The sequence below is a fragment of the Mobula birostris genome, chromosome 11 (assembly GCF_030028105.1).
Source record: "Mobula birostris isolate sMobBir1 chromosome 11, sMobBir1.hap1, whole genome shotgun sequence".
In the NCBI taxonomy this organism is placed as follows: domain Eukaryota; kingdom Metazoa; phylum Chordata; class Chondrichthyes; order Myliobatiformes; family Myliobatidae; genus Mobula; species Mobula birostris.
Window position 1 is genome coordinate 111922176 of NC_092380.1, and position 16156 is coordinate 111938331.

Here is a 16156-nt window from a genome sequence, read left to right on the forward strand (position 1 = left end):
ATGGGGAAGGGTGTCTAACTGGAATGGTTGATCAAATTAACTGCCTGGGGGAAGAAACTTTTAAGACGGTATGATGATTTTTTGTTTTAATAGCCCTGCAGCACTTTCCAAAAGGGAACATTTGAGAAAAGCAGTTTGCAGGGTGGGTAGTGTCTGCAGTGATTTTCTGGCCCACTGCTTTGTCCTGGGCACATACAAGTCCTGCAGCGTTGGTAGATTGCAGCCAATGATGGTTGCTGCTGACCTGACAGATTGCAGTAGTTTTCCTATACTGTGAGAGGGTGCTGCACCGCACCAGACACTAATAGCTTGGTATCCCAAGGTGAAAGTGCTTGTCCTTTATTCCGCAGGTTCAAAAGCAGCAGCAGAGTATTCCAACGGGACGTACGACATCAGCTCGCCAATCCCACCCACCTACCTGAGGTCACTGCAGGTTCTACAGCTGGTGGAAGACCTGCGGATGGGGCTGGAAATGCTGGGGAGCGAACAGGAGAGAGACGAGGTTCGGAATCAGATCCCCACGGCCACACTACAGGCAGTGGCTAACTGGCTGGATAAGGTCTCTGTAAGTAACAGTATAGTGGTGCGATCATTTGAGTCGGCTGTCATGGTCTCCTAAGGGTTTATCTCTTGGTGGATCTTCAGGTAGCTGTGGAGGCCGATCCAGCTCCCTTACTAGAGAGAGCCTGTGTGTGACTCTGTTTAATGTGAGGAGGCTTACACAGGCAGCCACTGCAAGGTCATTGACAGATCAGGGTCGGTCTCGACTGGATTTGAGCGCAAGTTGACTGGGGACCCTTCACAGCTGCAGCCTTCCTCCATCTTCACTGCCGCTGTGATGTGTCACTATCTTCTGCCAGCACGTTGGATCGTTCCTTGTCTGGAACCTCCCCTTTGACCTTACCGCCATGGGTGATCTGACCAGGAGCGAAGCGCCACATGGCTGAATTCCAGACGGCGTCACTCTCAGAATCTCAGGGAGCCTCAAGCTCCTCCACAACATGCTGATGATCCTCAGAGATGCTGTGGACACACAAGCGCTGCTTAAAATGGATGCCAGGTAGCTGGCATACAGCTTGGCACAGCGGGAGCAGCTCCTGCCTCATACCTCCAGCGACCCCGGGTTCAATGCTAACCTTGGGCACTGTCGGTGTGGAGTTTTCATGCTCATATCACAACTGTGTGGGTTCCTTTCCCCCACCCCTGGCGTTCTGGTTGCTCCTCCCACATCCCAAAGGTATGCAGGCCCTGTAACTTGCTCCCGTTGTGTAAGGTGCGAGATAGAATCTGGGGGCAAGTGATGGGAATGTGGAAAGGGGTAAGGAATAAAATTGGGATTAGCAAAACTAGATGACTGATGTTTGGTATGGACAAGTTATTGTAGGGTCATGCAGAACAGAAAGAGGCCCTTCAGCCCATCTAATCCATGCCAACCAAGATACCCCATCCATTTTCTCGCATTTGGCCTACATCTTCAGACCAGCGGTTCCCAACCTGTGCACCATGGACCCCTAAGTTAATTTTAGGGGTCTATAGCATAAAAAAAGTTGGGACCCCCTGCTCTAAATCTTACTTGTCCATCTACTTGCCTACCAGTGTTCCTTCTAATTTTTTTTATAGCTGCACGGACCAACCATAGCCCTGAGCAGTAATTTTTACACAGTCTGAAAACTGCACGGCACTTTAAGTGTTTTTTGTAATATGCATACTATCAATATTTAAAATGAAAATTGAAAAATTACATACTTTTAATTTTATTTATTAAATGAAAGTGAATAAGAATAAGGAACCTTGGTTCTCAAGGGATATTGGAACTCTGATAAAGAAGAAGAGAGCGATATGTGACATGTATAGGAAACAAGGAGCAAATAAGGTGCTTGAGTATAAAAAGTGCAAAAAAAACTTAAAGAAATCAGGAGGGCTAAAAGAAGACATGAGGTTGCTTTGGCAGTCAAGGTGAAGGATAATCCAAAGAGCTTCTACAGGTATATTAAGAGCAAAAGGATAGTAAGGGATAAAATTGATCCTCTTGAAGATCAGAGTGGTCGGCTTTGTAGGGAACCAAAAGAATTGGGGGAGATCTTAAATGTTTTTTTTGTGTCTGTATTTACTAAGGAAACTGGCATGGAGTCAATGGAAATAAGGCAAACAAGTAGTGAGGTCATGGAACCTACACAGGTTGAAGAGGAGGAGGTGCTTGCTACCCTGAGGCAAATCAGAGTAGATAAATCCCCAGGACCTGACAGGATATTCCCTTGGACCTTGAAGGAGACTAGTGTTGAAATTGCAGGGGCCCTGGCAGATATATTTAAAATGTTGGTATCTACGGGTGAGGTGCCGGGGGATTGGAGATTAGCTCATGTTGTTCCGTTATTTAAAACAAGTTGTAAAAGTAATCTGGGAAATTATAGGCCGGTAAGTTTGACATCAGTAGAAGGTAAATTATTGGAAGGAGTACTGAGAGATAGGATCTACAAGTATTTGGATAGACAGGGACTCATTAGGGAGAGTCAATATGGCTTTGTGCGTGGTAGGTCATGTTTAACCAATCTGTTAGTTTTTCGAGGAGGTTAACAGGAAAGTGGATGAAGGGAAGGTAGTGGACTATGTGGACTACACGGATTTCAGTAAGGCCTTTGACAAGGTCCCACATGGGAGGTTAGTTAGGAAAATTCAGTCGCTAGGTGTACATGGAGAGGTGGTAAATTGGATTAGGCATTGGCTCAATGGAAGAAGCCAGAGAGTGGCAGTGGAGGATTGCTTCTCTGAGTGGAGGCCTGTGACTAGTGGTGTGCCACAGGGATCAGTGCTGGGTCCATTGTTATTTGTCATCTATATCCATGATCTGGATGGTAAATTGGATCAGCAAATTTGCTGATGATACAAAGGCTGGAGGTGTAGTGGACAGTGAGGAAGGTCTTAAAAGCTTGCAGAGGGATTTGGACCGGCTGAAAAATGGCAGATGGAGTTTAATACAGACAAGTGTGAGGTATTGCACGTTGGAAGGACAAACCATGGTAGAGCATACAAGGTAAATGGTAGGACACTGCGGAGTGCAGTAGAACAGAGGGATCTGGGAATACAGATACAAAATTCCCTAAAAGTGGCGTCACAGGTAGATAAGGTCATAAAGAGAGCTTTTGGTACATTGGCCTTGATAAATCAAAGTATTATAAGAGCTGGAATGTTATGATGAGGTTGTATAAGGCATTGATGAAGTCGAATTTGGAGTATTGTGTGTAGTTTTGGTCACCAAATTACAGGAAGGATATAAATAAGGTTGAAAGAGTGCAGAGAAGGTTTACAAGGATGTTGCCGGGACTTGAGAAACTCAGTTACAGAGAAAGGTTGAATAGGTTAGGACTTTATTCCCTGGAGCGTAGAAGAATGAGGGGAGACTTGATAGAGGTATATAAAATTATGATGGGTATAGATAGAGTGAATGCAAGCAGGCTTTTTCCACTGAGGCTAGGGGAGAAAAAAACCAGAGGACATGGGTTAAGGGTGAAGGGGGAAAAGTTTAAAGGGAACATTAGGGGGGGCTTCTTCACACAGAGAGTGGTGGGAGAGTGGAATGAGCTGCCAGACAAGGTGGTAAATGTGGGCTCACTTTTAACATTTAAGAAAAACTTAGACAGGTACATGGATGAGAGGTGTTTGGAGGGATATGGTCCAGGTGCAGGTCAGTGGGACTAGGCAGAAAAATGGTTCGGCACAGCCAAGAAGGGCCAGAAGGCCTGTTTCTGTGCTGTAATGTTCTATGGTTCTATAATGATGGTTGGTTCTTCACTTGCAAAGATCAGGAGGGGAATATCTCCTTTGCTGTAGGACTTTTCTTCCTGCCTGTGCTGCGTAGATTTATAGTGGCGATCGGTGTGCGCAGACTAATTCCACTCTTTAGGTCGGGGGACATTCCACAATGGCACAGTGAGCTGCAGCAACTACAAGGCTGTAGGTTGAGTATCGGAGTTTTCATTCTCCTAGACAGACTGACAAATCCCATCTACCGGGTTTGAAATCGGAGTTGTCCTTCTCCTAGACAGACTGTCTGGCAAGGCTGATGAGCCCAGCCTGCCCACCCAGTATACTGCTGGATACTCAGTCGTGTCATCAGATAGTAAACTCAGTAAGAACAGGGACGCCACGTGAAGGCGTTGCTATGGGCACAGTCGTGTAGGAGAGGCCATATGCGAGTGACCTCCTGCGTAGCAAACCTAACAGTGATCCTACAGCTGGAAAAGAGAGGCTATTGGGGTGCTTTACCTTCCTTAAGTGAGCAGGACATCCAGCCCAAGACTCACCCATCCCCTTTATTAATTGAAAGGTATAATAAAATGCATACAACAAAGAAAAATTGCATTAACATTATATAAAAGCGAATTCCAGCTGCACTACAACAAAGTCTAAGTGCGTGGGGGCATTTCAGTTACTGTGCAGCCACGCACCCTCACAGCTTAGAGGGAACAGTGCTGTCCACATACCTTTTTAAATGTTGTTAATGTACCTGCCTCAACCACTTCCTCCAGCAATTCATTCCATAAACAGACCACACTCTGGGTAAGGCAATTTCCCCTCAGGTTCCTTATAAATCTCTCACCTGTTAAGTTAAACAGTTCCTGATTTCCTCAAATCCCCAACTCTGAGGGTGGGAGGGAACTGTGTGCACCCATCTACTAATCTACATCCAGCCTACAAAACCCCTCCCTTCCATGTACTATCCAAATTTCGCTGAAATGTTGAAATCGAGCCAGCTTCCACCACTTCTACTGGCAGCTTGTCCCACATCCTCACCAACCTTTTCAGTGAAACCCGACGCAGACTGGGGAACCGCTTCGTCGAGCACCTCCGCTCCGTCCGCCACAACAGACAGGATCTCCTGGTTGCCACCCACTTCAACTCTGCTTCCCATTCCCATTCGGGTATGTCCATACATGGCCTCCTCTACTGCCATGATGAGGCTAAACTCAGGTTGGAGGAGCAACACCTCATATATCGTCTAGGTAGTCTCCAGCCCCTTGGTATGAACATAGAATTCTTCAATTTCCGGTAATTCTCTCCCCCTCCCTATGTCACTCTGCCCTCTCCCCCAGCTGCCTACCACCTCCCTCATGGTTCTGCCTCCTCCTACTACCCATTGTGTTTTCCCCTATTCCTTCTTCACCTTTCCTGCCTATCACCTCCCTGCCTCCCCCCCCCCACCCCTTTATCTTTCCCCTTACTGGTTTTTCACCTGGAACCTACCAGCCTTCTCCTTCCCACCCTCCCCCCACCTTCTTTATAGAGCCTCTGACCCTTCCCTCTACAGTCCTGATGAAGGGTTCCGGCCCAAAACGTTGACTGATTGTTTCCACGGATGCTGCCTGACCTGCTGAGTTCCTCCAGCGTGTTGTGAATGTTGCTTTGACCCCAGCATCTGCAGAGTATTTTGTGTTCAGTGAAGAAGTTCCCCTTCATGTTTCCTTAAATATTTCATGCTTAACCCATGACCTCCAGTTCTATTCACACCCAAGCTCAGTAGAAAAAGTTTGCTTTCAGTTAATTCACCACACTTCAGTTAATACCTGCTTGCAGATAATTTTGTATACCTCCATCGAATTTCCCCTCATTCTCCTACACTCTAAGGAATAAACTCCTAGTCTGGCCAGCTTTTCCCTATAACTTGATGTCTCAGCATCCTCATAAATCTACATTGCAATTTTCTCAGCTTTATAGCAGAGTGTTAAACACAGAGCATGAGATTCTGCAGAGACAAAGTGCTGGAGCAACTCACGGTCACAGGGAGAACTTGCAAACTCCACACAGACAGCACAGGGCATTGAGTTCGAACCAGGGTCTCATACTGTGAGGCTGCCTCACTGTGGTATCCAATACTATTTTGGCTGAAAAGTGTTCCGAAGATGTGAACAGTGCTATTAAAATGCAGATCTGTTTAAAATATGAAATAACATGAGTCTCCAAGAACTGTTCCTCAGTATTTCATAGCAATGACGTGGAACAAAATCGCAGATCTCTACCAGCAATACAAATCTTCTTTAGATTTTCTTCAAAAATGTTCCTTTCGTCTTGTGTAAATAATTGATGATTGGAAATTGATTGACAAATTAAGTATGAGTCTGCCATTTGGATAACTGTTGATTTGATGTGTGGTATGGGTGGATCTTTTAGAAGATTGGCATGCCAGGTGCCCAATCATGTGATGGGACATTTTGCATAAGAGGTCAAAGTTAAGAGTGGAGTTTATTGTTTTCTGCACAAGACTATGTTTGCACAGGTGCAATGCAAAATTGACTTGCAGCAGCATCACAGGGACAGAGCATCGGATAAGCTGCATTCATAATAATTAAATGTAAACTCAATTTTACAATAAAGGACACAATTAGAACAAAAAAAGGTCCATTTTAATGCAAAGTGATCAAAATGGTCTTAGCATTGCTAGACTGTAGTGATTAGGGTTGTGCCAGTTGGTTCAAGAACTGCGTGGTTGAAGGAAAGTAGCTGTTCCTGAACCTGGTGTTGTGGTACTTGAAGCTTCTGTACCTCCTTCCCAATGGGAGCTGTGAGAAGATGATATGGCCTTGGACAGTGAGGGTCTTTGATGATGGATGTTGCTTTTTTGAGGCAGCACTCGATATAGATACTACTGATGGCAGGGAGGGTTGTGCATTTGATGTTTTGGGCAGAGCCCGCTAGTCTCTGCAGCTTTTTGTACTCCTCTACATTTGAATTGACATACCAGACCATGATGCAACCAGTCAGGATGCTTTCAATGGTGCATCAGAAGTCCAGCCAGAATTGGTAACCTTGACAATGAGGTGGTTTCCCCTCCAATGCTTTGAACAAGGAGTTAACCACATTTATAAGTTCAAGGCCGAGTTCTGACTGGTTCTAGTTTATTTTGCTTAACATTCCTATTAACCTTCTGCTTACACTGAAACAAACCTGGAGATCCAGTTCCAGCTGACAAACCCTAATCTAGGAAGGAGAACGTCTCGAGTCATGGATCTTAATTTAAAGTTAAAGGAAACTTTAATCAGAGTATGTGTATGCCACCATATATTACCCTGAGATTCATTTTCTTGCATGTATTTACATGAAAATGAAGAAATACAAAAAGATTGGCAACTACCAGTGTGCAAAACCTCCATCTCAACACTTGGATAGAGACGGGGCTTCCTTCAGAGGCAGTCCCCGGAGAGAAATCTCCCAGCTTACTGGCAAGGTTCAACCTTGTCAGGAGACCTTGGAACATGTTCTTCACCTCCATTCAGCTGATAGAGACTGTGGATATAAGTCAAGCAAGGCTATTGGTTAAATACTTAGAGAGAAAAGTCATAAGACATAGGAACAGAATTAGGCCATTTGACCCATTGAGTCTGCTCTGCCATACGATCATGGCTGATTTATTATCCCTCTCAAATCCATTCTCCTGCCTTCTCCCTGTAACCTTTGAAACCCTTACTAATAAAGAACCTATTAAATTCCACTTTAAATATACCCAATGACTTGGCCTGCACAGCTGTCTGTAGCAATGAATTCCATGGATTCACCATGAGGTTTATGAAACCTAGGGGAATTGTACGGAACTGTTTCGAGTTCCTTGCTTCAGCCATTATAGCTGTTGTCTTGTATCCAGATCTGGGCATTTCACTTTAAGGAAAATGTCAAGACTTGAAAACAGTACAAAGGAGGTTTTACTAAGATGGAACCAAGATTCAAAGGCTTAATGAGAGAGATCAGTGAAAATTTCAGAGTTAGAATCAGGTTTAATATTAACAACAAATGTTGTGAAATGTGGCCGAGACCCTTCGTCAGGACTGAAACCTCGACTGTACCTCTTCCTAGAGATGCTGCCTGGCCTGCTGCGTTCACCAGCAACTTTGATGTGTGTTGCTTGAATTTCCAGCATCTGCAGAATTCCTGTTGTTTGTTGTTGTTTGTTGTGAAATGTGTTGTTTTGCGGCAATACATAATACTATAAATTACAATAAGAAATACATTTTAAAGATTAAATTAAATAAGTAGAGCAGAAAGAGGAATAAAATGGTGAGCTAGTGTTCATGGGTTCAATGTCCATTCAGAAATCTGATGGCCGAGGGGAAGAAGCTGTTCTTGAATCACTGAGTGTGTCTCTTGGGGCTTCTGTCCCACCTCCCTGATGGTAGCAATGAGAAGGGGACATGTCCTGGGTGATGGGGGTTCTTTATAATGAATGCCACCTTTTTGAGGTGTTGCCTTTTGAAGATGTCCTTGATGAATAGCAAGACTCTACGGCATAAAGAGCGTTGGGAACCCCTGTTGGGGAGGGCTAATGTCCACGACGGAGCTGGCTGAGTTTGCAGCTTTTCCGCTTTTTCAGATCCAGTGCAGTGGTCTCTATATCCCTTCTGGCTCTAATTGCTTTGCAATGTGTTCTTATGGTCAGTGGAGCATTAATATCAGATATTAGGCACCAATTTTGAGCTTTGAAGTTATGTGTCTATCAGGGAGGGAAATCTCGGGAATGAGAGAAATCCCATATGTGTTGACAGCCTCTGTCCTGGGACAGAGGGAGGGTGGCTTGCGGTGAGGGTGGGGAAAAAAACCAAAGGGGCATTGACACAGTAGGTGTGGTGAGGGTGTTTTCACTTCAGGCTGAAAGTGGAGCTGGTGGTTTATGATTTAAGATAAAGGGCCACCCACTAAACTCTGAAGTAGTGTAGCAGTTAATGTTTTACAGTACCAGCAACCCAGGTTTAATTTCCACTGCTTGTCTGTAAGGGGTTTGTGCGCTGTCCCGTGACTGAGTAGTTTTCCTCTGGGTTCTCTAGTTTCCTCCGGGTGCTCCAGTTTCCTCCCATATTCCAAAGACATATGGGTCCGGGCTGCTAAGTTGTGTGCAAGCTGTGTTGATGCTGAAAGTGTGGTGACACTTGCAGGCTTCTTTATTTTAAGCCTGTCACCCCTACTGGAGTGTAGGCCACCAAAAGCAGCTCACCAGAGTTTTCTGGCCTGAGCCAGCCTTTCAAATCCGTGTGTAGCACATCCGTATGTTTTCCAGGTGAAGATCCTTCCTCTTCCAGGGACGAGGTCTTTGGAGCCTCTGGTGGCGTTTATGTGGCCCTGTGGTTTTGCAGGATGGGGTCGCTATCCCCATGCCCAACTCTCCTTTCGCAGTTGGGCTTGGGACCATCCGTGGTGGAGTTGACACTGGCAGGCTGCCCCCATCATATCCTCAGAAGAAACCCACACGATTACAGGGGGAACATACAAACTCTTTACAGACAGCGGTGGGAATCAAACCCCGATCTTTCGATTGCTGACTCTGTAATAGCAAGACCCTAACCGCTATGCTACCATGCCGCCCAAATCAGTGCAAGGTGGAAGTCACTGAATTTTGAAATGCATACTATTCTCTTGAGCAACACAGACAGATTTATTTGTTCAACTATTACGCTCAATGCCTGACTCTGCAACTTCTGACAAATCTCCCTCTGTCTTTCCAAGCCCACTCCCTTCCCCTCCCTGTGCCCACTCTTTCCCCCAGGCGGGAAGTCCTGTGTGCCTAATCAGAACCCGGGCCCACGACAGTGTGTTGGCCAGAGCCATTGTTGGGTTAAAACTGTGGGAAGATCTGAACTCACTCAACCTCGCCCTCTGATTGCATGGTCTGATGCCACTTGCGTTTTCTCCCGACACACACAAACAGTTTCTCTTCTCTAGAACTTGCTGTTGCACTCAACTGTTCACTTGTTCACGCCTGTTTGGTTTGCATGCCAGAGCTCGCTGGCTTGTAAAGGGCTACAGAGAGCTTGTGAATAACATGGTGACTGAAACCCGTAACTAAGACCATTAGACCGTAGGACCTAGGAGCAGGATTAGACTATTCGGCCCATCAAGTCTGCTCCACTATTCATCATAGCTGATTTATTTTCCCTCTCAGCCCCATTCTCCTGCCTTTTTCCCATAACCTTTGACGCCCTTACTAATGAAGAAACTAATAACGAAGGGATTTAAATGGTTTAGAGCAAATACTTTGTTTTATTTAGAGCTACAGGCCCTTCTGGCCCTCCATGCCACACTACCCAGCAACCCCCAGTTTAACCCTAGTCACAAGTCAATTTACCAATGAACCTACTAACAGGTACGTCTTTGGACTGTGGGAGGAAACCGGACTACCCGGAGAAAACCCACACATTCCAGGGGAAGACGTACAAACTCCTTACAGAGGACAGTGGGATTGAACTCTGAACCCTGACACCCCGACTGTAGTAGGGTCGTGCTAACTGCTGAAGGGATACTGACAGTGTGTGATTGGAACCCATAAGTAAGACGTAGGAGCTGCATTAGGCCATTTGGTCCATTGAGTCTGCTCTGCCGTTCCACCATTTCCCCTCTCAGCCTCAATCTCCTGCCTTCTCCCTGTAACCTTTGACACCTTGACTAATCTAGAAACTAATCACGAAAGGCATTAAATACTTCAGAGCAAAATTAAAATGGCATCTAATGGTAAATTGGGTGGTAAATCTAATAGCAGAGGATAAGAGGCTGTTCCTGAGTCACTGAGTGTGTGTCTTCAGGAGCCTGTGCCTCCTCTTCTCTCTAATGGTAGTGTTGAGGAGAGGGCATGTCCTGGACAGTGACGGATGCCACCTTCTTGAGGTACCGCCTCTTGAAGATGTCCTCAGTGGTGAAGGAAAGTTTTAGGAGGGATTCCAAACCACGAGCAGTCATGAGAAATGTTGAGCTTGAAGATCTCAGACTAAAAAAAACTGCAGATACTGGAAGTATAAGATAATATGCAAAATGTGAGAAATACCACTCTCTGGCTAAAGAAATTCCTCCTTCTCTCTGTTCTAAATGGACATCTGTGGGGAGAGAAGAGGACCAAAGCTTTCCGGTCCAAAACCCTTTGTAGAGCTGCCAAAGAGGTGGGAAAGAAGCTTGATAAGGTGGGGGGAGGGTGGATTTGTCTCCGAGTAAATAAAATCAGGGTGACCAGGAGGATAGGAAGAGAAGTGATTCTGTATATATGGGTTTTTATCAATACATTATCAATGATGGGAAAGGATAGAGAATCCCTGAAGGTTCTCCTTGGCATTAGAGAGGCTCCAGAGGAGGCTCACAAGAATGATGAGAGAGTTACAATATAAAAGCAAGGATGTCATGCGCAGTCTTGATAAGGCATTGGTCAGACCACACTTCGGAGTATTGTGAGCAGTTCTCAGCCCCTTACGATGAAAGATGTGCTGGCATTGGAGAGGATCCAGAGGAGGTTCATGAGAATAATTCTGGGAATGAAATGGTTAATGTATGAGGAGCGTTTGGCTCTGGGCCTGTGCTTTCTGGAGTTTAAAAGAATGGGGGGGGGGAATCTCATTGAACCTATTGTATTTTGAAAAGCCTAGATAAAGTGGACGTGGAGAGATGTTTCCTGTAGTGGGAGAGCCTAGGACCAAAGGGCACATCCTCAGAATACAAGGATGTCCCTTTTGCACAGAGATGAGGAGCAATTTCTTTAGCTGGAGGGTGGTGAATACGTGGAATATTCACCGATGGCTGTGTGTTTGGAGTTCAAAATAAATTCATTATATAAGTGTATATGGGTCATCCTATACAACCCTGAGATTCATTTTCTAGTGGACACACACAATAAATCTATAGAAAAACCAGAGTGCAGAGGACCACAAACTGTGCAAGCACAAAAAGAAGAATTAATAAGGAGTAGCAGACCACACGACCCAATTTACAACGGTGGTGCGCAAGTGGAACAGGTGAAAAGCTTTGCGTTCCTCGGGATCAATATCACAAATGACCTTTATTCTTATAAAGTATAATAATAAATAAGCAATAAGTATTGAGAACATGAGATGAAGAGTCCTTGAAAGTGAGTCCATTGTTTGTGAGAACATTTCAATTATAGCTGTGGAGGCCAAGCCATTGGATGTACTTAAAGAGGAGGTTGATAGGTTTTTGATTAGTCAGGGTGTCAAAGGTTAAGGGGACAAGGCAGGAGAGTGATAATCAATCAACCATCGTGCAGCAAACTCAATGGGCTGAATGGCCTAACTCTGCTCATGTGTTTCATGGTATTATGGGTGGAGGCTGGGGAGAAACATAAGAGAGATGGACAAAAATCTCATCAGACAGCAGCTCAAGAAGTGTTTCTGGATTAGAATTGGCAGCATACTCAACAAGTCAGCATAAATCAAAACCAAAACTGCAGAAGCTGGATACTTAAAATAAAAATAGGAAATGCTGGGAAAAGAATGTTTTTCCTGGGTAAGTCAGAGAGCGTGGAATCTCAAGAGCTGGCTAAGGAACGAGAGACATCACCCAGCTAACAACTACAATCAGAATCCATTCCCAAAAAGGGTGGTGAATGCAGATTCACAGAACACAGACCAACACAGCGCAAGACAGGCTGTCTGAATTATCAGTGCTGTGCAAAGTTACAGATTAGTTTTATTAGCTGTGTGTCATGTGTACATTGAAACATAGAGGGAAATGCATTATCACATCAATAGTCTGACAATGGTGAGAGTAGCAGTGGCAAAACTGAACCTCAATCTTCTGATCCATCACCAGCGCTGTAAAGCCTTGCACTAACCACTCTGCTAACGTGGCACCCAAGAAAGAAGGCACCACAGGGATTCAGACTCGTTCATTTTTCACGTGTACGTCGAAATGTAACTCCGCCATGGACAGTCCCAAACCCGGCTGTGAAAGGAGGAGAGTTGGGTATGAACTCCCCATGGACAGTCCCAAACCCGGCTGTGAAAGGAGGAGGAACGGGTATGAACTCCCCATGGACAGTCCCAAACCCGGCTGTGAAAGGAGGAGGGTTGGGTGGAGGAGGGTTGAGTATGAACTCCCCACGGACAGTCCCAAACCCGGCTGTGAAAGGAGGAGGGTTGGGTATGAACTCCCCATGGACAGTCCCAAACCCGGCTGTGAAAGGAGGAGGGTTGGGTATGAACTCCCCATGGACAGTCCCAAACCCGGCTGTGAAAAGAGGACGGTTGGGCATGTGACTGGCAACCCCATCCCATAAAAACCCAGAGCTACAGAAATGCCAACAGAAGCTCCAAAGAACTCATTCCTGGAAGAGGAAGGATGCATCAAGAAGATGGGCGACACCTGGGGACAGCATAAAAGTCTGGCCCAGGACAAAGGACTCTGGTGAGCTGCTGTCAGGGGCCTACGCCCCAGTACGAGTGATGGGCTCAAGACCATAAGACATAGGAGCAGAATTAGGCCATTCGGCCCATCAAGTCTACTCTGCTATTCAATCATGGCTGATTCTTTTACTTACATGGCTTAAGTAAGTACATCAAAACATACAGTGAAATATGTCACTTCTGTTAACAACCAACACAACCTGAGACTGTGCTGGGGGCAGCCCGTGTATCACAACAATTCAAAGTGCTTACTTATGCCCATCACCCTTACTGGGGCATTGGCCGCCAAAAGTAGCTTGCCAGAGTACTTTGTCCTGGGCCAACATAGCCTACCCACAATGCTCTGCGGAGTAACAAAGGAGGCAAAAGAAACTGAACACAACAAGCAACAAAACAACTGTAAAGAACCTCCCATTCTGCCCTTCTACTCACCCAAACACACACATACCCCGTTCTCTAATCCCAGCCTCTAGCCTCTAGTGGACTCTCAGATTTGCAGATGTAGGCCTTCGACTTCCCCAGTGGACTAGGAGACTCTCGGCACTGGTCATTGGCCATTAACTTAGACCATAAGACATAGGAGCAGAATTAGACCATTCAGCTCATCAGATCTACTCCACCATTTTATCTTGGTTGATCCATTCCTTCTCAACCCCAATCTCCTGCCTTCTGCAGTAACCCTTCATGCCCCGACTAATCAAGAACCATCAACCCCTGTTTTAAATAAACCTGATGACTTGGCTACCACAGCCACCTGTGGCAATCAATTCCACAGAATTACCACTCTCAGCTAAAGAAATTTCTCCTCGTCTCTGTTCTAAATGAATGCCCCTCTATTCTGAGTCTGTGCCCTCTGGTTCTAAACTGCCCCACTATAAGAAACTTTATCTTCACTACCTGGGCATTTCAATATTTGATTGGTTCCTTAAGGTTGTCACAGCTGGAGAGCCTTCCACTATAGGAATCATCATCTCCACATCCAACCCTATCGAGGCTTTTCAACATTTGATAGGTTGCCTTCTGGAGTTCCGATCGACCTTCAGGCTTCAATCTTCATCATCGACCCCAGGAGTCGCTGATGGTGGCAAATGAGACTGTGGATTGAGGACTTCGAACTAGACCTCAAGCTCTGTTCTTGCCAATTCACAACTTGAGGGGTCACTGCTCCTCGTGCCTTCTGCCTCTACGGAGCTCGAATCCCAGAACTCAGAACCCACCGATGAGTCGTTGATTGGATGGGGTGGGGATAAACTTTAGGGGTTTGGACAACTGTCTCTGGTTTGCACAAAGCAATCTTTCACCGCTGAGTGTGGGGTTTCCCTACATCTCACAAAACTCAAAGACATGGGAACAGAATGAGACCATTCAGCCCGTCGAGTCTAATCCACTGTTCCATCGTAGCTGATTTATTTTCTCTCTCAACCCCTTTCTCCTTTCTCCCCATAACCTCTGACACCCTGACTAATCAAGATCCTATCAACCTCTGATTTAAATATACCCATTGACTTGGCCACCACATTTGAGGCAATGAATTCCACAGATTCACCACCTGAAGAAATTGCTCCTCATCACTGTTCTAAAGTAACAACTTTGTATTCTGAGGTTGTGCCACCTGGTCCTAGAATCCCCCATTATAGGAAACATCATCTCCCCATCCATCCTACCTAGCCCTTTCAACCCTTATCTAAGAAAGGATGTGCTAGCTTTAGAGAGAGTCCAGAGGAGGTTCATGAGAATTATCCTGGGAATGAAAGGGTTAACATATGAGGAGTGTTTGGCTCTGGGCCTGTAGTCAGTGGAGTTTAGAAGAATGAGGTGGCGGGCTCATTGAAGCCTCTCGTACGTTCAACTTGCCCTCTCTCGCCAATGAACCAAAGTTCCTGTTCAAAGAATAAAAGTCCTGGAGCGTGTACTGTTCTCAGAATCTACAGCAAAACAAGCCGCCTTCTCACCACTTGGAAGGAGACAGGGCTTCCTTCAGAGGCAATCCTCCAGAGAGAAACCTCCCAGGTCACTGGCAAGGCCATCCCTGTCAGGAATCCTTTGCCACCAGAAAGTGTCCTCCTTCTCTGCTGCGTAATTAACACCTGATGGAAACTGTGGAAATAAGTCAAGTTCTGCCGGTTTGGGTCGCTGCTCCCCGGAGACGTTATTGAAATTCTGAGATTTATGGATTGGACTGTAGTTCATATTGGCCTCTTTCAGTTCTATGTTTTTTGTTCATGTTCTTGACCATTCTTTCTTGTTGTCATCTGGCGGGCTGGGTCTTTGGTTTTTGCGTGAGGGAGGGGTTGGGGTGTTTGGGGTTTGCAAGCTTTTGTTTCTTTTTCTTTTCATGCGAGGGGGAGTGAGGTCTTTCTTTCAAATACTTTTATGGTCTTCTGTATTCTACGGCTATCTGGAAAGACAAGTTTCAGAGTTGTACTCTGCATACATACTGCGATAATAAAATGAACCTTTAAAGCAAGGCTATCAGTTAAATACTTAAAAAGGGATAGGCCAAAAATACACAGGAGCAGAAATAGACCATTCAACCCATCGAATATGCTCTGCCATTTGATCATGGCTAATTTATTCAAACCCATTCTCCTGCATCGCCCCCATTGCCTTTGACATTCTTACTAATCATTGCCACAGACAGCTGTGGAGGCCAAGTCATTGGGTACATTTAAAGAGGAGTTTGATAGCTCATGATTAGTCAGGACATCAAAGATTATGGGGGAAAAGGCAGGAGAATAGGATTAAGTGGGATAGTAAATCAGCGATGATGGAATGGCAGAACAGACTCTATGGTCCAAATGGCTTAATACTGCTCTTACGTCTTACGGTCTAATCAAGGACCTGACCTATCAACCTCTGCTTTAAATATACCTAATGACCTGGCCTCCACATTTTTCTGTTGCAATGAATTCCACAAATTCATCGCCCAAAGGAAGTAAGTTAACAGATCTAGGCTGAGATCAGAATCAGGATGTTGTGTTGCAGTTGTATAAAATCAT

At 45.4% G+C, this 16156-nt stretch overlaps 1 protein-coding gene across 14 annotated transcripts in view; it reads left to right on the forward strand.

Annotated features, from left to right (window-relative positions):
* LOC140205309 (liprin-beta-2-like) overlaps positions 1-16156 on the forward strand; it is a 245569-nt gene that overhangs the window by 85250 nt on the left and 144163 nt on the right. For 13 of the 14 annotated variants that reach the window (XM_072272853.1, XM_072272852.1, XM_072272843.1 and 10 more), the window contains exon 3: positions 351-565. In XM_072272853.1, coding sequence (XP_072128954.1) covers positions 351-565 — 215 coding nt within the window. The remainder of the gene's footprint in view (positions 1-350; positions 566-16156) is intronic. The other variant, XM_072272844.1, reaches the window with a different exon arrangement.